This window comes from Nelumbo lutea, chromosome 8 (genome assembly GCF_056320005.1).
Source record: "Nelumbo lutea isolate HS-2025 chromosome 8, American lotus-T2T, whole genome shotgun sequence".
In the NCBI taxonomy this organism is placed as follows: domain Eukaryota; kingdom Viridiplantae; phylum Streptophyta; class Magnoliopsida; order Proteales; family Nelumbonaceae; genus Nelumbo; species Nelumbo lutea.
Window position 1 is genome coordinate 49,327,699 of NC_142691.1, and position 27,191 is coordinate 49,354,889.

At 38.2% G+C, this 27,191-nt stretch overlaps 1 protein-coding gene across 8 annotated transcripts; it reads left to right on the forward strand.

Annotated features, from left to right (window-relative positions):
* The first annotated feature begins 3,241 nt into the window (after nucleotides 1-3,241).
* On the forward strand, nucleotides 3,242-15,203 carry LOC148844087 (subtilisin-like protease SBT2.6). 8 transcript variants are annotated; one of them, XM_088956770.1, is made up of 12 exons: nucleotides 3,430-4,129; nucleotides 4,229-4,364; nucleotides 4,930-5,169; nucleotides 6,535-6,679; nucleotides 6,837-7,231; nucleotides 8,398-8,493; nucleotides 8,600-8,672; nucleotides 9,938-10,223; nucleotides 13,382-13,707; nucleotides 13,868-14,135; nucleotides 14,275-14,559; nucleotides 14,632-15,203. In XM_088956770.1, the coding sequence occupies exons 3-12, from the start codon at nucleotides 4,991-4,993 to the stop codon at nucleotides 15,036-15,038; spliced, it is 2,460 nt and encodes an 819-aa protein (XP_088812896.1). In that variant the 5' UTR covers nucleotides 3,430-4,129; nucleotides 4,229-4,364; nucleotides 4,930-4,990; the 3' UTR covers nucleotides 15,039-15,203. The 8 variants fall into 8 exon arrangements, with proteins under 8 accessions (XP_088812895.1, XP_088812898.1, XP_088812896.1 ...); XM_088956764.1 differs by having other exon boundaries at nucleotides 4,235-4,364; XM_088956769.1 differs by lacking the exon at nucleotides 4,229-4,364 and having other exon boundaries at nucleotides 3,242-4,129.
* The last annotated feature ends 11,988 nt before the right edge of the window (nucleotides 15,204-27,191 follow it).

Sequence of the window (27,191 nt, forward strand, 5' to 3'; positions counted from 1 at the left end):
CTCAGCTCCCGCCACCTACAAAGAGGAGGAAAAGATGGAGTGCTCGCAGGTCCATCAACTCCCGCCGCTTACTAAAGGAGGAAAAGATGGAGTTCCCGTAGTTCCCTCGGCTCCCGCCGCCTACAAAGGAGAGAAGATCACCTCATGTAGAGGGCAGTCGGGTTGCGCTACACCAGGGAGCTCCACCATTCTCTAAGTCATAAGCCGCCTAGGAGTAGGGCAAATGATGAGTCCACGAAGGTAGCTTGCCATCAGGGAGCTCGGCATAGCTCTCCCCTAGGCAATTCGCCATCAAGGAGCTCGACACAACTCTCTCCCAGGCAGTTCGCCATTAGGGAGCTCGGCACAGCTCTCCCCCAGGCAGTTCGCCATCAGGGAGCTCGGCATAGCTCTCCCCTAGGCAGTTCACCATCAGGGAGCTGGAGATAGCTCTCCCCCAGATAATTCGCCACTAGGGAACTCCACCATCCTCTCCTAGGAGCAGGTCAAATGACAAGGTACTTAGCCAAAAAATAAAAAATTGGTACATGACCAGAAACAATTGCATCAAGTAGTATGGGATGTTGTTATGGGGTATATATGTGCTTGGGTTTTCTCACTCTAACAACTGGCTTTTAAGGGTGAATTCTCCTAAGGCATAGTTTGGAAGGAGTACAAATATAAATTTATAGAGTACAAAACCTTATATTTTGTATTATTTTATATGTATTTCCAAATTGAGCCTAACGCACATAACAAATATTTGTTATCGTCCCAATAGGATGTAATGTGAATTCCGTAGGGAGACGAACACCTCCAAGAGATAAAAATCTCAATTATAAAAGATAAGTCTCATAATATCTTAATTGAGAAAAAAAATACAACTATTTTAAGACTCTGAAACTAATTTCTAAAATCTTGGTCCCAACATTAACCCACGTATCCTACTTAAACTCAATCACTATCCCCATAATTTCCCAACATGACCCAACTACTTACACTCAACTTATGACTCTTAATTGACCCAAAGTAAATATTTCTCCACAAAAATCTCAACAACCGACCCTTATAAGCCCCAATGACTCCCCCAAGTTACTCTTATTACTTTGACCCATGGGCCCGTTAGTGGGTCCGTGCCACACTCTCATGCATCTACACAACCAATGAAAATGAAATTTGCACAACAAACAAATTGAATCTTAGTAGAGAAAATAGTCATATAATAAAATATTTGAGAGCATAACCATCAACACACCATACATTTAGGTGTTGTTTGGTGCTACTTGAAATGTTGCCACATCAGCACCATCAAGGCATTTTGAATTGAAATGGCAATTGTTTGATCAACTACATTGAATTAGAATAGTTGGAAAACATTTGTAGTAGAAATACAAACTAGCGGCATAGGGAGAACCCCTACATTAGAAGAAATGGCTCAATAACCTGGCTCTAGTTTGCATCCCTCGTGGCAATGTAGACATATATTCTAGTGTATTGCATACTACCAAAATGCATAAACACCATTAAATCATCCCGTATGATTAGAATAAAGATTTTTTTTTTTGGGTTCTATGTTTTTAAAACCATTAAATTTGCATCTAAATGTTAATCTATGTATAATAATGAGTCAATCGTCATAAAACAATTGACTTTAAATTTGACCATTGGACAAGAATTTTCGAAGATTGAACATAAATGTATTTTTAAGTAAACATTAAATGTCAATACCCCGGCCATTTGATAACAGCTTAGTTCAGTGCTTGAACTGAATGATTTGTATTTTGTCTTTTAGTGAATAAGTTATTAGGCTTTAAGGCTGAAGTTGAAGCTAAGCTGAAATTGGGTTGAATAGTGCATAGACCTGTTCATGGGCCGGGTGGCCCGATGGCCCAGCCTGGCCCCCGGACGGGCTTGAACGTGGTTATAGGCCCGCAGGTTTAAAATCAGGCCAAAAATCCCGGCTCACAATAAATTTGAGTCGGGTTTGGGTTTTGTCAAAATAGTTCGGCCCGACCTAATATTAGACTTAAAGTGAGTAATGTGATTATGTCCATTTGAACAATTTTTTTGATTTAAGAATGTAAAACTATGTTTTAAAATATAAAAGAAAGGGGAAAAAAACCATATTGTAGGCTCATTGTTCATTTAAATAGGAAAAAAACTATCTAAATTTTTAATTCTAATTTGAATAAGGAAAATTGTTTTTTTAAGTAGGTCGGGCTTTAGGCTTTTTATCAGAGCCGGGCTCAGGCCCAAATTATAAGTCCATTGGTCGGGCCAGGCTCGGGCTCGAGCCTAGCATATTTCCCTTAACGACAGACCCAGCCCATGAACATGTCTAATAGTGCATACTCAAAACTTTATTATTTAATCATTTTATTCACTAACAAACAAACCGAGTAAGTGATTCAGTTCAGTTATTTCAGTTGTTATCATGCCTTGCCTCTTGAAACGGTTTGAGCCTGAAATATCAACTTTAAAAAAATGTTAATGGTACCATACACCAAAATGGGATCTAAAAAGCAAAAGCTCTATACATGAATGGCATCCAACCCTACATTATGAATATCTCTGATCTCGATATTCCTGATGTGTAGTGCCAGATACCGTATGTGCAGAGTTTTTCATTTGCAGGAAATTCAATTCACGAAACACAACTTAAGTCATTGAGAAACAGGCAAGTGGCGGCAACCCACTTAATGACTTACCCACTAAAAGAGACAAAGCAATAAGTCAGCCAATTCAGTCACTTCAGCCATTATGAGAAGGCCCCAAGGCTCAAACCTGAAAAAAATTAAGCAATTTGACAGCTGGCTTTTCAAGAAGGTTCCACACCAGAAGATGGTTGCTGTTGAAGAAGATACTGAAAACAGCCTAGAGGCTGGATCGGTTTATGGCACAGTCCACGCAGCTGAAATCCTTTTCCTCCCTCGTCAATAATCCATGCTATTCACAACTATACACATCTGTACTAGATCATCTCTCATGGGCTCTTGGCTTCCACTTAAATGGAGAATAGCTTGGGCTGTCTTCCAAGCATCAATAAACTATTAAATTATTTGAAAGGAACCCCCTTCCCCATGTGCCAAGTAGTACCGATAACATACATCCCCAACCCACCAACACAATTATCTCTCCTTCATTCCAGGCCGTAGAATTAGAATCTTCTTATGTTAGACCTATTCATGGGTATTTTTGTAATTTAATTATTAAATATTTGAACCCGAAAATTATATTAAAATGGGCAGTCAGTAAAAAAAACAGCCGTGAATGACTGAGCTCGTGTTTCTGAGTTTCTCTCCCTGTAGGCTGTAGGCTGTAGGCTGTAGGCTGTAGGCTGTAGCCCTTTTTCTTGACCTTAATTGAAGAGAAAACATTAATTAATTTACTATTTTAATATTTTAATTTAATACTATTTTATAAATATTCTCCTTTATTTTCGGTCTCCTTGTCCGGAGCGTCTGAGAGCCCTCACTACTCACTGTCTCACTCTCTGCAACTGAAGCTCCATTAATGGCAGAACCGTAAATACCCTCTTTAATGGATCGTTCTCCTCCCCAGAAACCCTAATTTCCGTCTTCTCTTCTGAAAACCCATGTCATTTCTGGTGTTTCGTTTCCGCTTCGACGGTTCAGTCCTTCGATCTCTCCACTGAAATCGTTATTTTATCTTTTTCTGTTTTTTTCCTTTCTAATTACTTTTGCTTTTTAGTGGCGGAAGAGACGTAATGTAGAAGGTTTAGTGACTACTCTGGTACAGCTTAGTGCTTGTTTCTGCTTTTGTGTTATCCATGCTTTTTCCTTTTTAGAAGTGTAAGCGTGCTTATTCTATAAGCTCTCGTCTTTTGTCCTTCCGGTTAAGTTTCTTTCATGGTGTAAATGTGAATGTCAGAGCTCCGTTGATTCCTTACGTGGGTGGCCAGTGGTAAAAAACCATAGCTTTTTTCTTTCCTTTTTTTACTTGGATTTGGGATTTTTTAATGGCGGGAATGTGAAGAGAGGAGATTTGTAAATTGGGATTCCTTTCTTGTGGATTGAGCCGGAAAAAAATCGTAGCTTTGTTCGGATTTTATGCGGGTTCGGTTGCTTTCGTGACAGCAAAATGTAAATAGTAGTTTCGGAGATAGGATCACTTGAACTTGATTTCTCTGGTAAAACACCCAGCTTTCTCATATTATTTAATTGTAAGAAGCTTTGGGTAACAGCCCAGAAAGTGTAGAAACCATAGTTTTCTAATGCTTTTTCTCTAGTTCCAGTTCTTTGATGGAAACAGAAAGCCCATAACTTGTGGTTTGATACCTTATTTGACTGTAAAAAATTCGAAGGCATGTTTTTTTGCTGGTTCCTCTGGCTGGAGCTTCTCTGGTGCAAAACATCTTAGTTTTGGTAATATTTTTTGTTTTCTTTCTTTCAACAGTTCCCTGGTCTAAGAGCTGAACTTCTCATTAGTTGTTTGTGATCTTGCTGAACCATAGTTTGAGCTCTATATATATATATATATATATTTAATTCTGGTGTTTAAATGTCTCTTAAAACTTTTACTGCCCAGACCCCACCTTTTTTTGGTGGGTTTCTGCAATTATTCGTCTGCACGACACTGCTTGTTTCCTTAGAATCTGATCTGGGTGATTGAAGATAATCTCTGCTATCATCTCTCAAGTGTAACCATGTGTTGTGTACTTGTGTATTAATATTATATTATATTCCATCTGTTTTATGTCCTTCTGCAACTAGAGCTCATGTAATGGCAGAAAATAGTTTTTTTATTCACACTCTGGCGTTCTTTCTTGTTTCTTCTCCTCTTATTGCATTATACTTTTTCTTTCATGCTATTTTTTTGTGACTTCTGCTACTTTTTTTATCCTGGTGAAGGAAAGTAAGCTTTGCCATTCTGTAATCCTTCTGCAGTTATCTTAACACTAATTCTGTTTTTCTGTTATCTGTATTACAGTTGCAGACTTGGAAGAAAGTCAAGAAACAGATCTTGAGTTACTGCAATTGCCATTCCATCGATGAAAATGATAGCGATGAAGTCATGTAAAGTTTTAGTGCTTTTTAGCCTTTTTGTTTTTGCGAAGGCAGCAGAGGTTTACATTGTGACACTTGAAGGGGAGCCTGTAGTGAGTTACAGGGGTGGTGTTGAAGGGTATGAAGCCACTGCTTCGTCTGATGAAAAGATTGATACCACTAGGTATTTGCCTATGCTTCCCCTGAGTCTTCCTTTCTCAAAATATCCAGGTTAAAATACCAAAACTGCAGATATTTATCATAGTATCTGTACTCAAATTTAGCATCTTGCTTGTTAAATCTGTAGTTACTCTGTCCCTTTCCCTGCTGATTTTTCTTTGCTAAGTACATGGCCTGGTTATCTTTGGTCCCAAGAGTTTTGAAGCCATAATTAGTGTAGAATGGATTTATAATTATATCATAATAAATCGCCCAAATATATTCAAGTAATATCCATTCTATTATGGTTTCAATAAAATAAATAAATATTTTTTGATAGGTATAAATAAATAAATAATTTACTGAATCATTTTCTTTTTTAAAGAATTCATTCATCAGGTCACTTGTATGCAGATACACCCTTATCAACTCATCAGATTACTTTTCTGCAAATCCCCCTTCTATTTTAATGCTATCGCACTGTTTTTCCCTTGCAAGTAAACCTACCAGTTGCACATCTAGAGTTATGGTCTAGGACATAAATGTTGTTTTATGCATGTCTGAAATACGAGTTGTATGTTTTTTAGAACTTGAATATCACTTAGACTTCAAGTTGTCTGAAATTCGAGTGGTATCATTCAATTGGTAAGAGTATAGCAATATATCCCTCAGTACTAGCAACACCCAAACGGTGATATCACTTAGACTTCTTTCCTACTTGAACTGCAGTGTTTCTGCCATGTAGAGAAATTATATGCTAATCCATGTTCTCTGTCAGATAAAGGGCTCCTTTGGATTGGTCATGTGTCCACCACTTTCTCTTTGACATCAATATACCCATTATATAGTGATATTAACAGCCCAATCTTCATTTTCTTCCTTGAATCCATGATGTTCCCAGAAGAAAACAAGGCTTTAAATTTGGTGAGGGCTTTGGGCTAAGACCTTAATAACACGTGAGCAGTAGGCACTACCATGCCCTAATGGAAGCTTGTAAGCTGTTTAGGCTTCTCCAAATTTCACTACAAAATAGCACTATCCATATATGTGTATTTGTACATGTATGCATTCATGCATGGACCCTCTATAAATATGTATGTGTACATATTAGGAAATATGTTTTTATTTCTAACATTGACCTTATTTATCATTTTCTATGACCTAGTTATTCTGAATTTAATCTCTGAACTCTTATTCTTCCTTTATGCATATTTCATAGAATTGCATCAATTTTATGAAGGTTATTTCTATTTCTGAAATGCATTGATTGATAATCAATTTAAGATGCAGATATAGTATTTGACCAACTTATGAAACTAAGCTTGAATAACCCAAAATAGTGTAGTATTTTTCTCGTCTGTCCTTTCTTCTAATTGGACCTTTTGTGTAGTGAATTGGTTATATCCTACTCCCATCACCTTGAAAAAAGACATGATATGCTTCTTGGGTTGCTTTTTGAACGTGGGACATACAAGAAGCTTTACAGTTATCGGCATCTTATCAATGGGTTTGCTGTTCACATTTCCCCTGAACAGGTGTATAGTTAGACTTTTTTATTTCTTTCCTAATCTATGCATTTTATTTTTTGTTCATCAATACATATATTGTTTTTAAATGAAATAAAATCCAATAAAAAATGTTTCTTGTTTTTTCTATATCTTCACCCTCATTCAATTTCAATTTGTTGGGCAGGCGGAAATCCTTAGACGGACCCCTGGTGTGAAATCTGTGGAGAGAGATTGGAAGGTCAAAAGGCTGACAACACACACCCCACAATTTTTGGGGCTTCCAACGGGAGTATGGCCGACAGGTGGTGGCTTTGACAAGGCAGGAGAAGATATTGTGATAGGCTTTGTGGACTCGGGGATATATCCACATCACCCAAGCTTTGCAACTCATAACACAGAGCCATTTGGCCCTGTTCCTAAATATAGAGGGAAGTGTGAAGTTGATCCAGACACTAAGAGGAGCCTCTGTAATGGGAAGATTGTGGGAGCCCAACATTTTGCTGCAGCTGCGACTGCGGCTGGAGCATTTAACCCAGCAATTGATTTTGCTTCACCATTGGATGGTGATGGGCATGGAAGGTTGGTATCCTTATGTTTGCATGAAAAGGAAAGTTTGCTAGGGCGTTTCTTTTTTCAAAAGATTTACTTTATTTTATTTCTTTATTTTTTAATCTGGTGCATGAGACTCTAGCATGATAGTTTATGCAAAGTAAACTAGTTGATATGGTTTTGCCTGTTCACTTCTGAAATCTATATCCTTGACTTGGATGTACATGCATACCATTTCAGATTGTTTAAAATCCCTCATTCAATAGGTCCATCCAGATAATCACTTGGTCTGAGAGAGGCATCCTGGTAGGATGATCTTGGTCAAGAAGACTAGTCTAGATATAATTTCTTTTCATCCCATCAAGCAAGCTCTCAACCCAGATGGAATCTTTGGTGAGAGTGATAGAGCCACTGACAAATAGGTTCTGTGTATATTGGATGTGTGTAACATTCAAAGGAAGAGGCAGGCATGCGACATTACCTAACACTTTCCTGTGTGAGTGTTAACATATTGTTATGAATTATGACAAGCCTTGAAATTGGATATTGTTGAGAGTAGCATTGGACCAAGTTTTTGTCAGGATCTTACAGCTCTAGAGACAAGAAGAGTTTTACGATTCTCCAGGCCTTGGAACCTTATCCAAGTTGGGGTTAGTGGCCTGACTCTTTGTTGCAACCATGCAGGCCCTAGATTATCATTTTGTTATAAGTTCTGCCCCCAGAGATTAGTGTTATTGTTCACAGCCAACCCAGATATGTTAATCATTGCCTCCTTGGAGGTGCTACCCTTCCTATATTATTTCTCATATCCTGGAAACTGTGGAAAAAAGTCCTTTGTTTCTGTTGTTAAACTTGTGCCTCTATCAGCCAATTAAGGTTGCTGATGATTTGTAGTAATTTGGTAGGATTGATAGGCCTAAATCAATTATAGTGTGTTTTTTTATCCTGCAATGTGGACTTTCAACTAATTTCTGAATATCCATTTCAGTCACTATTGCCATCTTTTTCTTAAGACTATACCATGAAAGGTTTTTTTTTCTTTGTTTTTGTGTTCAAAGCAAATAATTCCAGACAGTGGAAAAACTAGTAAATCCATTTTAAATTTTCATCTCCTATGATCAAATCAATTTTTTACTTTTGTTGTTGTCTTTTGTTCTATTTTAATTTATTTTGTTGTTTCACAAAAAAATTAACAGTCACACAGCAGCAATTGCAGCTGGAAATAATGGAATTCCAGTGCGTATGCATGGACATGAATTTGGGAGAGCAAGTGGGATGGCTCCACGTGCCAGGTGAAGGGCTATAGCTATCTTTAACACAAAACAGTATTAATTTCATGGCAATTATTCTCCTCATCATCATGTATTTTCCAAATGGTTACCATGTCTTTATGTTCAGGGTTGCTGTATACAAGGCACTGTATAGGCTTTTTGGAGGGTTTGTTGCAGATGTAGTGGCTGCTATTGAGCAGGTATGCTATTATTCAATTGCTGAAAGATTAAATGATTGACATTTACTAGATCATAGATTTATTGCAAGGTAGAAGACTGATATTTACTAGTTTATAGATTTAGATGAAAGGTAAATTTGTAGTATTATATATTTTCTTTGAACACCCAAGTTTTTGAATGGAACATATTTCAGCTATGCCCAGTGAAGTATTTCCTTATGTGTCACATGGTTACTTCAACCTGCTTGTCCAAATATTGGTCAATTAATCAAATGGGCTATGGTCCACTACTGTTGACCATGTGGTCTTCTACATTTGTTCTTTTCCAAATTTGAAATCTCTACCTCATAGTTTAGATTTAAGTTCATTTATCTTAATTGTGATGCAACTAAAAATTTTCCAGAGTTGGATGGTTGAATTGGTCATACTGCATTCACATTTTATTAGATGCATCTATACTATTGCTGAGTTCTATTTCAGTGGTTTTTTTGATAGATAACAAGATTCATTGCATTACCAGAAACAGAAAAGTACATAATGTCCAACACTCTAAACAGTGAAAATTCCAACCTCTAAGCCTTCTCTTTCTGGAACAGTGATGCAATTAACGGTTCCTATCAACTTGCCATGTTTGCTCAATACTTTCTCATCTTTTGTTGTTTAATTGCTCGTTCAATGGTCAGAGAAATCAGCACCCTATTTTTCTTTGTTGGGTAGGAAGATTGACCAATGTGTGGTTCTTGCCCTAGCTTGGTGGTAACTAATAAACATTTGTCTTGAAAACCTTAACAAACTACATAGTCGTCTTTCTGGAGGGGATAAAGCAACTGGATGTTTTCATCCCTCTTTAGAATATTATTGATGATAAATAACTTTCTTTTTATCTTGAAAACTTCAATTAACTACATGCTTGACTTTCTGGAGGGATGCGTCAACTTGATTTTTCAAGACCTTAAAATCTGATTGTTCATAATTTGGTGGATATCTTGCATTTTAATAATCTTCTAGAAGGAAAGAAAATGTCACATTTTTTCATCTTCCCATTTCTCTTGACCATGTCCCTAGTACCATTATATCAATGCAAATGGAGATATAGACCCATTGATTTTCCTTGAATTCTTTTGCTGGGTTTAAACCCAAAGGAAATCAATATTGAACCGAACAGTTGGCTGATTGCATGCTTGGAGAGAAAAATAATTCCAATTCCAGTGTAAATCTAAAAAAAATATAATTCTAATTCCAGTACACTTAATGAATATCAGTCATCGTGAGGCTTTTCTAAACAGGCTGTTCAGGATGGTGTGGACATTCTCAATCTCTCAGTGGGGCCAAACAGTCCTCCAGCAACAACCAGGACTACATTTTTAAACCCTTTTGATGCCACACTTCTTTCAGCTGTGAAAGCAGGAGTTTTTGTTGTTCAGGCAGCTGGAAATGGAGGCCCCTTTCCCAAGTCCTTGTTGTCTTACAGTCCATGGATAACATCGGTAGCTGCTGCAATTGATGATCGCAGATACAAAAATCATTTGACACTTGGAAATGGAAAAATCTTACCAGGAATTGGTTTGGCACGTAAGTTTTGTATGCTTCTTGTTTTTATCTTGTATAGATTCATCATGATGTGGTAATTGGTAATAGTCAGGAGAATATAACCATACTGGTAGGAAAATTCTTAGAAATGAAAATCAAAATTTTGATTTAAACAATCCCTGGAAACATAACAGACCAAGGTTGAACATGGTTATCTGTATTTAGCAAAATGTCAAAACTGAGATTTTTCCTTTTTTTTTTGTATATGAGACTTTTTCTTGTTCAGTCAAATTATCAATGGGTAGCTAACTGATTCATCATCTCCTAGTGTTGTTGATTTAATAACTGGTAATTCTGCCAAAATTAATTATAAACTAATCTCATCTGAGACTACCAGAAGGCTATGATACCTGAATACCTGTACATGCTTAGGCTGCATTTGGCATTCTTATTTTAAGGACTTATCTCCTTTTTGCAGTTAAAAAGTCAAGGTTCATCAAGGCACTTTAATTGGAAAAAGGGGATAAGCCCTTAAAATAAGGAATGCCAAATGCAGCATTAGTGAACAATTGCTGGGCATGATAAATACCTGATACAATACCAGATACTGCATGGTCACTTCCTAGAGTATATTTATATCATTTAGACTTTTATTGGTGCTTCTTAACAAACCATACCATAATAAACCTGGGATATCTATACCTGTATCATTGTCTGGGATCTTAGGAAATAGAGTCCTATCACTACTTTTTCCTTTTGATAAATAGTCATATCACTGCTTCACATATCCATTTTTGTGAGCTATCCAGTTTGCTCTGTCTTAAACGGTCGAGAATTAGAAGTTTAGAACTGATAAAGTGGTATTTATTATTATATGCACATGTTTCTAATGCCATATATTTTGCCAAAATGACTGAGCAACTGAACCAAAATGGACCTATCTGGTTTAGTTCATAAAATAATCTGTTTTTTTTTTTTTTTTTTTTATATATGTTCATAAAATAATCTGTTTGTTCTTCTAATCTCCTCACTATTGAATGAGTTTGCTTTGGTACCAAAATTGATATTAGATGACTATTTTTTGTGTCCTAACTGATTCTGGATGAACACCAGTTACCAAATGTTGATAATGAAGGTAAAAAAAAAAAAAGAAGGAAAAAAAGAGTATAACGAGCAATATGAAATTTAGAGAAGTTTGTGGGAAATTGGGAGTTTTTCTGTGGATCCCACAAGTTCTAGCATCCCATAGGGAACTTAATGAGAAGTGAAGTGGTCGTAGTGCTAAATTCCAATCTTCTAGAAATTTATTAGTTTTAATAAAACATACTATTTGTAGTAATATCCAAACTCATAATTTTTAGTAATTTCTGGTTTCTTTGGAATCATTAAGTTAGGGTTCCTATTTGCTTTAAAGAGTTTGTGCATGATTAGAAGTTTCTACCCATTATTTATTCCTTTTCTTGGTCATTAAGTATTTGAGTTTGTTAGCGTAAGAGGCCTGTCCTACCCCAAAGCTTTATATTTGTAAAGCTTCACTTGAGAGATAGGTTGAGTTTGAAATAAAATCGGTTTATTTTGGTCTTTGGTACCTACCCCCTCCCCTCCCCCCTTCTCATCTATTCCCAACTTCATACCTTTGGTTCTGGATCCATAAGACTACCCTCATATTTTATACATTATAAAGTGGACATTACCAATAAAAAGAATCTATTGGACTACCCCTATCTGTCCACATCAGTAGTGCAGGTTAGCGGAGTTTTATTCTCTAGTATCCAGGGTTTAGCAATTCAAAATTTAATGGTAGCTCCACAGGCTATAGTATTTCTAAGGGTTATTTGTCAAGGGGAAGTCAGGGTCGAACAATTAAGATTGCTGGCACATGGTTGGCACTTGGGTCTGTTTGATAATAGCTGAAATGGTTGAACTGAAAGACTTATTACTTAAGATTTTAGTGAATAAATTATTAAGGAGTTATCTATCAAAAATAAATAAATAAATAAATTATTAAGGAGGTGAGCTCCTTAATGGTTGAAGCTGAAATTGGGTTGATTATATTATTCCATCAACTACTTTATTATTTTGTCTGCTAAAAGACAAAGCAATAAGTCATTCAATTCAGCCACTTCAACTTTTATCAAAAGCCAGCCCCTTGGAATAATTAAGAAAGTATGACTTGGCATTATGGATTGAATACAGAATAAGCTTTGCAAATTGGCATATGGACCCTCCAGGGATCCCGGTACAAATTTACAGATTCACATGCCAGAAGTTACTCTAGACTTAAAACTATGATTGATATCTGCAAAATCAATGTAGAGATTCTGAAAATAAAACAGTCATACAACCAAAAATTAGTTCCTTGGGCACTTGACACAGGAAAATATGGCGCCAAAAGAAGGGGTTTTCTCTATTGTTTGGACAGCACTTTATCAGCGTGCATACCAACTTAAGAACATTTGAAGTAGATCTGAGTCTTGCAGCCTCATGATTATTATCCATGGATGACAGCCATATAGGATGCAGCAGATAGTGGAGCATGACCCTCCATTATATGCATCCAAGAAGGATATATCTGGAAACGAAGTAATGTCCCTCCCTATTTAGTACACTCTCCCCTATTTTACCATCCAAAGAATGTTTGGACTGGTGGTGTGCATTTTGATAGGACTAGTTGATTTAAGAGTTAAGTATGGAACCTATAACACAGTGCTTGTTCCATGTGTGCAATTCATCCATTGCTGATCATGTTTAAAACAACCCAGACTGAACCAGCTAGTTGAATCAGGTTGTAGCAGAACCAGGACCCTTTCCAGTTCATATCAGCTGCATGTCAGAGGCATAATGAAACATGGTTAAATTGAACCATGAACTTTTGATCCAAATTTAACTGGTTTCCAGTTACTTTTGATCCATATCAACTGCATCGGTGGTGTTATGTTGATGCGATGATCAAATTGGCCAAACCATGATTTAACCAGTCACCCCAGGTACTACAGGCCTTTCTGGGTTGATGCTCAGTAAGCTTTAAAACATTTGTTTTGAGATGTGGAAGTCACAAAAGTATAAATTTGGTTCTCTATTATTGGAACCATCCAACGTGAGCATCTGCTCTTATTTTGGCAGTAATGTCGACTCTGCTTACTATCCCACAGATGCATCTGCTCTTCTGTGCTGATATATGTTCTTATGGCTAATTGCAGCTGCTACAAGTTGGAACAAGACATTCACCCTTGTTGCAGCCAATGATGTAATGTTGGATGCTTCTGTTACAAAGTACAGCCCTTCGGACTGCCAGAGGCCTGAAGTATTGAACAAGAATTTAGTGGAGGGTAACATTCTTCTATGTGGATATTCGTTCAATTTTGTTGTAGGTAGTGCATCAGTAAAAAAAGTCTCAGAAACAGCTAAGAGCCTTGGAGCAGTTGGCTTTGTTCTTGCTGTTGAAAATGTTTCTCCTGGTACCAAATTTGATCCTGTTCCAGTTGGTATTCCTGGGATTGTCATCACGGATGTCAGCAAGTCGATGGTAATATCCTATGCTTAAGCTTCAATGTTGATTACTGCCAAAATATATTCAAAACTTCATGTTGTGCAAGATAGTATAGATGAAAGAAAACATTGTGCCTTTTTATCACGAAAAGCTTCATATAGCACCTATTTATTGGGCTTTGTTATCTCGATTGCAGGAACTCATAGACTATTATAACATTTCTACTTCAAGAGATTGGACTGGACGAGTGAGGAGTTTTAAGGCAACAGGTAGTATTGGGGATGGTCTTATGCCTATACTCCACAAATCTGCACCCCAAGTAGCATTGTTCTCTGCTCGAGGACCCAACATAAAAGATTACAGCTTCCAAGATGCAGATCTTCTCAAACCAGACATTCTAGCTCCTGGTGATCTTATTTGGGCAGCCTGGGCCCCAAATGGAACAGATGATTCTAATTATATTGGTAAGAAACTAATGATTTTCAAACAATTCCATGTCTCTGTTTCCTTATCCTCCTGCTCTGAATGTTCACCAAGATATATTGTGGTACAATAACTTGCAAAAATTGGAAGAAGTTAAGAGGAATTCTTGCTTTGAAACAGGAGAGGGATTTGCTTTGATATCTGGAACTAGCATGGCAGCACCACATATAGCCGGTATAGCGGCGCTTGTGAAGCAGAAACATCCACATTGGAGCCCAGCTGCCATAAAATCTGCCTTAATGACAACCTCAACAACATTGGATCGAGCAGATAGGCCTCTTCTGGCCCAGCAATACTCTGGATCATCTGAAACTATTACACTGGTGAGTGCTACCCCATTTGATTATGGGAGTGGCCATGTGAATCCCAGAGCGGCTCTGGATCCTGGACTCATCTTTGATGCAGGTACTTTCTGACCTAGGAAACAAATAATCACCACAAATTGCTTTCTAACTAGGTCAATCCTCACTTGTGTAGGTCATGAGGACTATGTTATGTTCTTGTGTGCAATACCAGGCATTGATCCTCATGAAATAAAAAATTTCACTAGCTCATCATGCAACTCGACTGCTGGCCGTGCATATGATCTCAACACCCCATCAATCACTGTCGCCCATCTGGTGGGAACTCAGACCGTTACGCGTACGGTAACAAATGTTGCAGAAGAAGAAACCTATGTTCTAGCACCAAGAATGTCCCCAGATATTGCAATTGAAGTCGACCCCCCAGCAATGACTTTGCTGCCTGGAGGGTCACGGAAGTTCACTGTGACTCTCACTGTGAGATCTGTGACAGGAACCTACAGCTTTGGAGAAGTTCTAATGAAAGGTAGCAGAGGTCACAAGGTAAGGATCCCAGTGGTGGCTATGGGTTACCAGCATTGATTGTGTTGGTTATCTATGTACTACGAGAGGATTTTGATATTCTTTGTGTAGTAAAAAATGAAATAAGATTTTGTTATGTATTTATATAGATATTATCTGAGGAAAAGATGTAAAGTTACTCATGCGAGGAGGAAATTCTAGTTTCCACTTAATTTAGTTTTTTCATCTTTTGGTTTTGATGATAATTGCAACCAACATCCCTTATAAGAAAAAGAGTGGAAGTCTTGGGTGAACCTTGGAGACTTGGTCCCAGTCTTCCAGAGAATGCCTGTTACTTTGTTTTGAATTTTGATGGGGTAGAGAATGCATGTTATTTGATAAAATTGAGCTCCATACGCCCCACTGATCAAACATTAGAGTTTTCTGTTCAATCAGCGGCTAGGTTGATCAATCTTCGCAATGGTTCTAGCTTTGTTCTTCTTTAGCACTTCAGAGTGAGGTGTAAAATGGTTATTGATATCAAATGGTTTCCCTGGCCTATCCAAGGTAGATTTCAGAGGAAATGTTGAAGGACCAAAAGCATCTGGCACAATTTATATGACATTTTATGATTTTATCTTAAACTCACCCTTCATCTTTTGGGGATTCTCTTGGGCCATGTTTTCTTCAACTCTCATTCTTGCTCATTCTTTCTAACAGTAAAATTGTAGAATTGACAAAATGGGTATAATGAGAAAATATTTCTAGAATTAAACATTTTTTTCAAAAATAAAATGATTAATTTTTTGTGTCAAAAATGAGAATAAAGTTTGAACCTATTACAAATATAATAAAATATCATATAATTGTGTTCCATGTTATTCATTTTTATTCTTTAAAGAAGCTTTGTGCCAACAGTTTAGGGGGTCTGTAGTGTGGATGAGAAATTGGGTGATGTATTTTCATCCACACAACTATGGCATTGATACATCCACACTCCACACCATGCCGTAGTAGGATGGTTGTCCTACACTGGATAAAAATATGTAGGTTGAACCACATCATAACCTCATAGGCGTACTACAAGGTGTGGTGTACATGCTTTATGTTTTGATTTCATGCATCTTGCCTACATTGTGTGAGATGATCTGTGTTGTTAATCAAGAGTAAACAATATTCTATTTTTAAGTAATATATATTATAAATAATTAAGATAATTAGTAAAAACCATTTGTTAAAAAAGCAATAATAAATCACAAAAATTAATAAAATATTATAAAAATTAAAAAATATATTAAAATTAGTAAATTTCCAATTGTGATATTTTTTTATAAAATCAAATAATTTTATAAAAAATGATAATTTTTATACAAATTATAGAAATTAAAGGAAAGGTCCATGATTTTGGAATTATCGAGATTGGATAAAATGCTTTGTGTGAAGTAGGAAATCATTAATTTTGGAATTGGCCACCATGGTGTGGAAAAGTCCACGACATTTAACCATGGACGATATTTTAAGACATGTTGTGAGCCGTTCCACGATATAGTGTGGTTTGGCCCACACCACGGTGCAACCAAACGATGAGGTGAGGCACGGCGTGTTTCAAAATGGAATATATCATAGACATGCCATCGTTCCAAACACCACCTAGGTCTTCAAAACTGCCAATATAGATTTTTATCAAATTTTTAGTAAGTGGAGAGAGTAGTGAGAGAACATACGTGGTCTACAATTTGACATGATGATTTAGACATGAGACAAGGCTCTTGGGTTGCACCTTGGGTGGGCCTAACCTGAGCTTTTGCATAGGTTGGGAATGAGTTGAGATCTTGGGTAGTCCAAGTCTGGTCCAATACAATCCAAGGTTGCCTAACTTAGGTTATGTGCCCATGATTGACATTGCGCTGCATGATGTGGAGGATGAACATAAGGAAGAGTATCTCAGTTATCACAATGAAAAGCTATTGTAGCATATGACCTTATAAATGCACCTATAGGAGCACCAATTCGTGTCATTAAGAAAATGGTGAATACTGGTGATGATCCATTGACAACTGAGTGATCAACTATGCTTTATCACTTAGAATCAGCTTTTAATGCAAGCCCAACTTGAGATCCTTTCAAGAGGTCCATTGTGGTTGAGTTCCATCTAAGTATTCTTAAACGAGTTCCCTTAAGTTTTATTTCCCTAATGTATAAAGTTGTAAGTTAGTTTCTCCAGATCTCCTAGATAAACATTCAATTTCATACTTGATCTCATTTAGTTTATCTATGTGAGCTACTCTTATAGTACAAAAGAACCATAAAGGAAGCAAAGAAAGTGGTTCCAAAAGAAAAGGAAACAAAAATAATAGTTTTCAATTCTTGTTAGTGAGGAATTTCTTTTCAATTCTTGAAAGGAACTGTTATAATGGTTTCTTTCTAGGAGGCTTGGAGATCAATATTATTCAAACATAGAATTCTTGATTATTATATTTTCTTTAGTGTTTATGCTTTAACTATTATTATTATTACATAGTTTTGAATCTTGTGGAATCTAATAGATGTTCTCCATCAAAGGGACGTTTCTTCTTGACATAATAATTTCATGGAAGGGATTGATTTGTTATTTGGATTATCATATTCAATTAATAGAATGCTCAGTTGCCAGGGGACATTGCTAAGAGTTTGCCACGTGTCTTATGAGATCTCTCTAGGATGATGTTTTCTTTCGTCTAAGGATTCTCATAATACGCATGTGATACTTCCTTTTGCGGATTTTCTATACTGACATGGCATGGATGAAGTTAGTGCTAGCCTGATGTGTCTTCCTTAATCCTACTGGGTGTCCTATCACGAGTGATATTGGCCAATCGTATTTTCGTTCAACGCCAATTTGTGATGGATTTAAGCTCATCACAGGCTCGCGATGACTTTAGGTTCATCGCAAGTCCATGGTGACTTCGGATTCGTCATAGGTATGTTGTGGCTTTGATTTCATCACAGGTCTGTGGTGGCTTTGAGCTCATCACAAGTCTATATAGGCTTTGAGCTCATCGCAAATCTATGGTGGCTCTAAGCTCATCGCAAGTTTGTGCCGAGTTGTGAACTCGTTGCGGGTGTCTTTGTAGCATTGGTTTAGTACCTTTGTTGCCATTGCAGTCACGATGAACAACATCTACCTACACATGCTATTATCTTGCTATGTCCATACTTGAAGCTTACACAAATATTTTTTTAAACACAAAATATAGTCCACCAAAAGACCACTAAATCTAGGTAGATGGTAGATGCACTTAAAAGTTGTTCTATTGCCTGTGACGCACAAAAGAAAAAAGGTTTATGACTTCCCATTTAATGCCTGGTCAAAAATCCATATATAATATTTGCTAAGGTTCAGTTTCTTGGCATCTAGGGGGCTATGATGATTCTTCCATCTACAATTACAAAAGTTATTTGATTGTTGAACACAAGGATCTGGTACCTACAATTTGTTATGTCATGACTGCACTTTATCTTTCTAAAGTGTATACCAGTGGGTATCCTGAATTATTGGTTGGGGATTTAGTTCTTTAGGCTGCATTTGGAAACAATGCAAATAAGTGTGAATGCAAATATGTAGAGTGTAAAATGGTCCATATAAATTGTAAAGTTGGGTTAGTTTTGCATTGACATATTTACCTTCTTACCAAACAAACTTTTAGCTATAATAGATGCAAACACGAATTCCAATAAAGCATATGCCTTTTTTTTTATCAAAAGCCCACTTGAATGCAAAATTACTTCTTTTTTACTGATGTACTTGTACATCTTATTATCAATGTAAATATGCATTGGTTTGTCATTTTGTCAATGCATAAATGTAATGTTGCCAAACATAGGCAAAAGTGAACAATAGTGCAAATTTACCTTGATCCTGGATTTACACTTTAATTGCATTGTTTCCAAACACGGCCTTACTTTTAAAAACTGTCATTTCTAGTATTATAAGAGCCTTATAGTAATTTGGAGCCTCTTTATTGCTATAAGGTTGTTTCTTTTAGTTAAAGATTTTATTCAGTTGTATCTTAATGTGTTGCTAAAGGAAAGTATGGCTTCCTCCTCTAGGTCTTAAATTAAGCAAGGCCACAAACCAATCTACTAAGTTTTGTTAATCAAAAGAAAAAGTAACATAAAACACATAGATTCGTTACCAAGAAAGCACATAGATGTCGTAATAAAATAGCACCCTAAGTCCAAAGTATAAAGATGATGAGGTTTTAGTTGTAGAGAGAGAGAATGTGAGAGAGATAGAGAGAAAGAGAGATAAAACATTTTGGCAATTTGTAAGCTATTTAAGCATCCACCTGGTTTTGTTAATCAAAAGGAAAAGTAACATAAAACACATAGATTCGTTACCAAGAAAGAACATAGATGTCATAATAAAATAGCACCCTAAGTCTAAAGTATAAAGATGATAAGTTTTAGTTGTAGAGAGAGAGAATGTGAGAGAGAGAGAGAGAGATAGACCTGGATGTGATTAGAATATAAGGTATAATTAAAAACATGATGGAGGAGAAGGCACATTACTTCAATCAAATCAGTCCCAGATTATAAGTGGTAGTATACTATGATCATCTTGCAGTCAAAGGAGTTGGATGAGGATGAAGAGATATTTACAAAATAAATTATGGCTATTTATCAACAAAGATAAGTGGCTTTTGCATAGGAAATCATGAACAATAATAAGAAATCAAAAGCAAATAATAAAACTCGATGAACTAATAAGGGGAAAAGAGATTCAACAGTGCCCCTTAGATACTTTGGATAATAAGTGTAGGTACATAGCACTCACTTAATCCCTCAAAGCACAACAAACACTGGATTGATACCACACAAGTGCTTGCGATCTGCTTGCAGCCAATCTTTCCTCTGCGATGAACTTACAACACATCGCAAGTCTGTGATGAACCCACAGTTCAGTGCATGCTGGTGATAAATCCATTTTTAGCATAAGCCCAAAGCAGCCCTAGGACGAACCTACGATGGGGCGCACACGTACCCAGCCTAGCGATAAATTCTCAATCACTGTGGGGCCCCGGTTCGTTAAGAACTGGATCTAGATCTTACCTACACATACGACTTTGTGGTAACGAACACGATAAAATGTCACGTAGGCCCGATAAGATGTCACCTGCTAGAAGGTGACATCACTAGCGCCATGTTGGTTAAGTAAGGCATGAAGGGGTAGTAGTACACATGAGCTATGAGGATCTCCGAGTGCAAAGAAAGTCAATCCTTGGCCAGATTACCATAGGGACACGCGGTGAAACCCCAACAGTGCCCTTAATAATTGGCAACGGATCCAATATTCACTTTCCTAGTCGAACACAAATGCCTTTAAGTCCTTCTTTTCAGGATCTTGGGGTCTTCCCCCATAAATAAGATCCTTCTCATAATGAAACAGATTTCACTCAATCACCAGATATCCCCATCACTGATCCCTTATCCGAACATTCTCTCTAACACACCCTAATCTCCGATCAAACCCTTATGGCTTCAGGACTTCCTCTATCTTTCAAGGAGACCATCACCCCTAGCCTAACCGCCACTTTACTTACAATAAGAGATCTAAGGTAAAAGAGATTCAACGAACTATAAATGAAGGAAGATTAAATTTACCTTTCTGAAAATATAGGCAAATTGGTGGATTTGGATAATAAGGTCAGATCTCTCTTCTGATAAGGGAAGCAACCTAAAACAAAAAAAAATCAAAATAAGAATTTAATAGATAGAAATGAGGACGGAGTTACTTCTCCCATTTTTAGAAATTGAGGGCAAAGATCGTTACATCTATTGCAACTCAAAACCACCCTCTTCTTTCTTGAACTCTCTTCGAGGGCTTTAGAGAAAGCAATTGAAATAGATGCAATGAGTATGCCTATTTACTTCAACAAAATATAAAAGCAAAAATTTCCTTTGTTTTAAGGAAGCAATATTTTTTCTTATTTTCAATGCAAACCCTACTCTATACACATTTTTGCATCGAAAATTGGTGCATTTTTTAACCCTTATCAAATGGATGCACACCTGAATCAGAGTGCAAATTTTCAACGATTCAACATTTACACTCCAACCAAACGTAACCTAAATTTTTCCAATGGTGGAAATACCTTTTGAGACTTCTAGATATTTTCTAAATAAGTGGAACTTAATATTGTAGGGATAAATCTTCCAATTCATGGAAATTGATGAGGAGTGTTTTGGTAGCACCTCGTTTACTGGTAACTCGGATGCTGATTGATGAGGAGCGATTTGGTAGCTTCCTAGTGGCTTACTTGGTGTGGTTGGTGTGGTTGTGTAACTCTTTAGAGAGACCTGTAAGGAATCAGTATTAGAGGACCCGGGTGGCTTACTTGGTGTGGTTGCTCCAATGCTTAAGTCAATACTCTTTGTGTGCGAGTTGAATGTTTGTATGCTAGTAAGCTAGTGAGCTAATAATCACGTGTACCTTCTCCCCCTGTGAGGTTGGAGGTGAGGCCTATATATAGGTGTTGCTTGGCGTGGGCTTTACACATCGCGTCCGAGATCTCTAGGAGGTTGTGCCTAATTAGTCTGAAGTCCTTGGAGGTAGCCATGCACGTAGAGTAGTCTTCACGCCTTGTTCAGTTTCCTCCTGAACATTCAGAGTGGGGGCCAACTTCTAAGAACCTGGGAGTGATGGAATGTGCATGCAGAATGTGTTGGCGAGCATGTCTCGCAGGTCGCCACCTATATCTTAATCAAGTCGGCAAGCCCTCAAAAGAGGTCGCTCCTCACGTCGAGGTCACTTCGGCTGGTGACGAGGTGCCACAAGTTGGCCCTAGATGGGTGCTACAAGCCACCCTGAATTGTGGATGAGGACGCCAACTAGGTTTTCGCCAGGTCGGCGTTGGAGGTAAGTTGCCAAGATGGGCTCTATCATTTTGGCTAAGAAAAGTCATCACCTATGTGGTGCTGGGGTGTCATCCAACTGTTCTGAGATGCCACATGTCATGATGTTGCCATCAAGAAGTTGGAAGAGTCTAAGTTTTGAATGCCATCAAGCTGAGATCAGCTCGGTGAAGGAGTAGCTTGTTTCTTTGGCCTGGAATGACTAATTTAATGAGCTCATAGCCGTTGGCGTTAGTCTAGTTTTGCTTCCCAAGTTGGAAGAGTCTAAGTTTTGAATGCAGCCTTACGCAAGATCTCACCGTCTTGAATATCGGGGCGCAAGGACAAATTCATCCATTCAAGGAGAGGTGAAGCAAGCACTCCAAGGACATCTACCTTACCAGGGATGTAGCCATCAAGAAGTTTTTCAATTCAACCCAATACCTCAAGAGCGAAGTTTTCCATCCCATCTTCAAGAGGGGCCTATAACTACGTGACTACCTCATCAAGTCGCTCAACCCGAGTAGACTACAACACAATGTCCATTGAGTCGATTCTCAAAAGAGTAGCCAACGAAGTCGATGTGGAGCCTGATACCGTGGTGGAGGTTAGCTGTTAAGAGATCGGCCAAGTTTGCATCTTCCATAGTGTTGAAAGTGAACTAGTCTTTCCTTTGTTTCTTTTTCTATCTCTTTTTGTTTTTTCAAGTTGGCGGTGAGATGTCGATGTCCTTTGAGATCGATTTACACGTGTTGTCAAGTTAGATAAACAGAGGGTTGACCGACTTAGATCGGTCTACCTGTTGTCATCGTGCTTTGAGGTTGGCTTGAGGAGGCCTTAGCTAAATGCAATATAGCTTTCCCTTAGGACTCAATTTGACCAGGTCGCCGAGACAGTCAGTCATTCTTTTGTAGTCTTAAATGTGGCTGCTTCTATGTTGTCACTTTGAGATTGGTTTCCCCGAGTAGGTGCTTGCGAGATCATGGCGTACATGTACCACCTGCTCCTAGAATTGCTGGCTGCTCACTCCTATTGGAGTCATGGGAAGCTCACCTTGAGGGTCAGCTCTATTGTCTACAGTTCACCTACTCTCACGGGAACCACGAAGGGCTCGACCTATGAGGCAAATTCCACATTCGGTTTGCTTCCAACTCTCAGGGGATCCATGAAGAGCTCGATTTGTATGTTACTCTCTGTGTTGGACGGTAGGTTGATGTCGCGGCTACACTGCATCAGCCCTTGGAGACGCTGGTCATCTACTCCTACGAGAAGCCACAGGAAGCTTGACCTGCAAGGGCAGCTCTACTAACTGTAGCTCACCAACATACAAGAGCCTTGAAAGGCTTGACCTGCAAGGGCATTCGCATAGTCCGTAGGCCGCTGACTCCACGGGAGTCGCAAAGGGCTCAACCTATCGGGGCGACCTTGTGAAGAGAGCTATTGAGGCTTGTTCGGGCTGAACTAAGGTCAGCAAAGTTGCTCGATCTATTGGCCATCAACTCCCGTGGGAGCCACGAAGGGCTCGACCTATGGGGGCTTCCTTACTCTGAGGTGCCTATTGTTGGTCTGCTGGTTTGCTGTTTATTATTCTGTGAATGCGTCAAACTTCTCCTCCCATGTTCACATTTGGAGATCCATGCTTCATCTCATAAAACTATCGCACTTCAATCCTAGTGGGAATCATTGATGGCTCTATCGAGGGGCGTTCACATGAGTTAGTGGTGTGTTTGCCTGGGGTAATGGGAGTGTTGGGTTCAGTGCGGTTGCTACTCTAGGAAGTGCTAGGGGCAGTGATGTTGTTTGATTGTCATAGAGGGGTTTTCAAGGTTATCATGGATGTTCTTTCCCCCCAGTAACTGATACTTTGTTCTTGATGTTGGTGCTGCTCAAAAATGTCATTAAATTAACAAAAATGGAAATTAGAATGTGAAAACTTAGCAATCTAGAAGGTGAGATCTTAGCTTTCTAGAAGGTGAAAACTTATCTTTTTGTTGCATTTCCCATAGATGGCGCCAATTGATGAGGAGTGTTTTGGCAACACCCCATTAACTAATAACTTGGATGCCGATTGATGAGGCACGATCTGGCATCTTCTTGGTGGCTGATGACTCTGAAGCCGAATTGGAGAATTCCTATTGGAAGGTGGCTTGGATGCCGAGCGGACTAGGTAGAACTAGGAGGTTGTTTGGGTGTTGAGCTAGCTAAATAGGTGAGCTGTGTAGCTCTTTAGAGAGACCTGCAAGGAATCAGTATCAGGACCCGGCGTGGTCGCTTCGATGCTTAAGTCAGTACTCTTTGTGTGTGACCTGAATGTTTGTATGCTAGTTAGCTACTAAGCCAATAATCGCGCATACCTTCTCCCCCCTATGAGGTTAGAGGTGAGGCTTATATATAAGCGTTGCTTGGTGTGGGCTTTACGCATCGTGTCAGAAATCTCTGGGAGGTCATGCCTAACCTGTCCGAAGTCTTCAAAGGTGGCCGTGCATGTAGACCAGTCTTTGTGCCTTGTTCGGTTTTCTCCGGAACATTCGATGCAGGGGCCAACTTCCAAGAATCCGAGAGTGATGGGATGTGCATGCAGAATGGGTTGGCAAGCACGTCTCGTAGGACGCCACTTGGACCTCAATTAGGTCGACAAGTCCTTGAAAGAGGTCATTCCTCACATTGAGGTCACTTCGGTTGGTGACGAGGTGCCACAAGTCGGCCCTGGATGGGGTGCTACAAGCCGCCATGAATTGCGAATGAGGTTGCTAGCTAGGTTTTCGCCAAGTTGGCGTCGGAGGCAGGTCGCCAGGTCGGCAGCGGAGGTAGGTTTCCAGGTCGGGCTCTATCATTTTGGATAAAACAAGTCATCACCTATGTGGTGTCGGGGTGTCATCTAGCTATTCTGAGATGCCATGTGTCATGATGTCACTAGAGGGCCAAATCCGACCTCATTAGAAATCTTGGAAGAAATAAAAAAAATAAAAGTTGTGGATTAATGGAGAGGTAAAACCATGTATGGTGATAAGGTATGAAGGGAGCTATTTCTTTTAGTTACAATTTCAGTTATTTGGTTGCACCTGAGCTTTTTTTTTTTTCTTTTTTTTTAAGAATCACAATCTTTCAAAAGAGGATTGAAGAAGATCGTGTTTTATAAGGAAGGGGAAAAATTGTTTGTGTTATTGTTGTTTATGTCCATTTAGAACTCCAATGTATTTTCAAAGTAAATATAAATATGTATTTAGGTTTTTTTTGGATGTTTTTTTTCATTAATCCTAAATTCTTGAAGGCTAAGACCTATTGTCTCTTGCTTGAATGCTAAAATCACTGTTTCCTAGTGTTTGAATCATTGCCATCTACTTGTTACAACTGGACCATTCTTATTGGCTAAGTTGTGTGGCACTCACTCACTTAACCCTCTAAGCAAGTGCTAGTCAAAGTTGTGTTTAAGGCCCTTCTTATACAACTTGAATTCATATAAATGAGGGAGGAGACACACACACATTACCTCCCTGAAGAATTCTCTAGAACTATGTACAGATTGCATCATTAGAGAGGTTTTCAAAAACATTCAATCTTCTATGCACTACTAGAGAATGCTCCTCTATAATAATATGCGTATATCCAACTAAGATGTCACAAGTGTGGCAAGAATTCCTAAGGCCCTGTTTGGCATCAATTCTAAAAAATTCTCAAAATCCATTCATTTTTTGTAAAGAACAAATTCTAAGAATTTTTCAAATTTTGAGAAAGAGTGAGGCATTTGGCAACTTATTTTTTCTTGTTCTCTCATTAATAAAGACCTATCCAATATTGCAAATATGAAAACTCCAAGAGGGAGTGCAGAATTGAAATATCTAAATCAATGTTGTACCTATACAAATTGGAAATAAAGATGTAAAAATAAAAATTCCAAAATATAAGACATTCAAAATGATGGAATATCCAAAACATTAGTGCAATAAGCTTCATAGTGAAGACCAAAAATCGGCGAACCAGATTAGCAATTTAAATTAAACGAGAAGAACCCATTATAAAATACAATGAAGAAACCCACTTCTTTTATTGATAGGAATATCAAAAGAAAATGAAAATAAATACAGGATTGCAGAAAAAGCAAAGAGAACAAAAATGCAATAAACAAGAAAAAAATATAATAACAAAGAGAGGGGGGTTTGGGGGTTCTTAGTTAATTAACTAACTCTACCCTTACTATTTATATATTCTCTTAAAGCACCCTTAAGTTTTTTAACAATTGACTAAAGCCTCCCTTACTGTTAACTTTCCACCACACTCTGTTCACATGTGACATCACGTGATTATTATATTTTTGAAAATTCCTAAAATACCCTTTAAACACCATCTAAAGCCACTTCTCCTATCAAACGAAAATGTTCTATTTACCCTCACAATGTTAATCGTCATTCCTTTCTTCTTTTAAGGGGTTTTCTTAGGGAGGAAGTCGTGCTACTTTAATATGGGTGTGATGGTGATGGATATGATGATATGGAGGCAAGCCAAACACTAAAGGAGAATAGAGGGGCTGGCTGGCTGGAATTATAGAAATAGAGGAGGATTTACGAACTGGGTTCGCTTTCGTCATTCCTACTTGTTTTATTGGAGATTTTGAAGCTATTTGCAGGTCTTTGCATCCTGGTCCAATAAGTTTGTTGTATTAAAGCAACAAAGGAAAACCATGGGTGAGATTGGATGTTGGTACCCCAATAAATGTCGAAGTCACCTTCAATGGCAATAGACTACACAAATGCTCTATTTTGACAACTCTGGCCATGAGTGGATAGAGAAGCTATCCACAGGTTGATATGCAAAACCACGCGAAACACTTGGCTGAGTTTGCTGATAGAGAAGCTATCCCCTTGACCCAACCATGCCTAGGTCGCCTCCATCCTTCTACCAAAAAGGCTCTTCTCAACAAGCTATCCCCCCTTTACGAGATGTTAAGCTTTTCCACCATAAGCAATAAACAAGGAAAACAAAAATTGGTCGTGCCTTAGTCAAGCCACTAGTTCTCTCTATTTTTCAAGAACTAAAGTGAGTGTAATGCTTCCTCTGCATCCTATGGAATCGGATGAAACCTTGTCCTGAAATTAGAATTTCCAGGAACTACACGAGACCTGATCTTAGCCAGAATGGTGTAGGAGTTCGAGTCGAGTGCTCACCCCTTCCAACACAAGATAGACTTTAGCGAGAAGTTGGAATTCATGGTTGTGATGATCAACACCCTTTGGGTTGTGATCAGTTCGAGGACTTAAAAGCTCCCAGGATCTGACACTATGGTGAACTTATTATTTTCTATGAAATTTCAAAAGCTTCTGAAGTCTAAACCATATATGTTTGTGATTTCATCTCTCTTTCCAT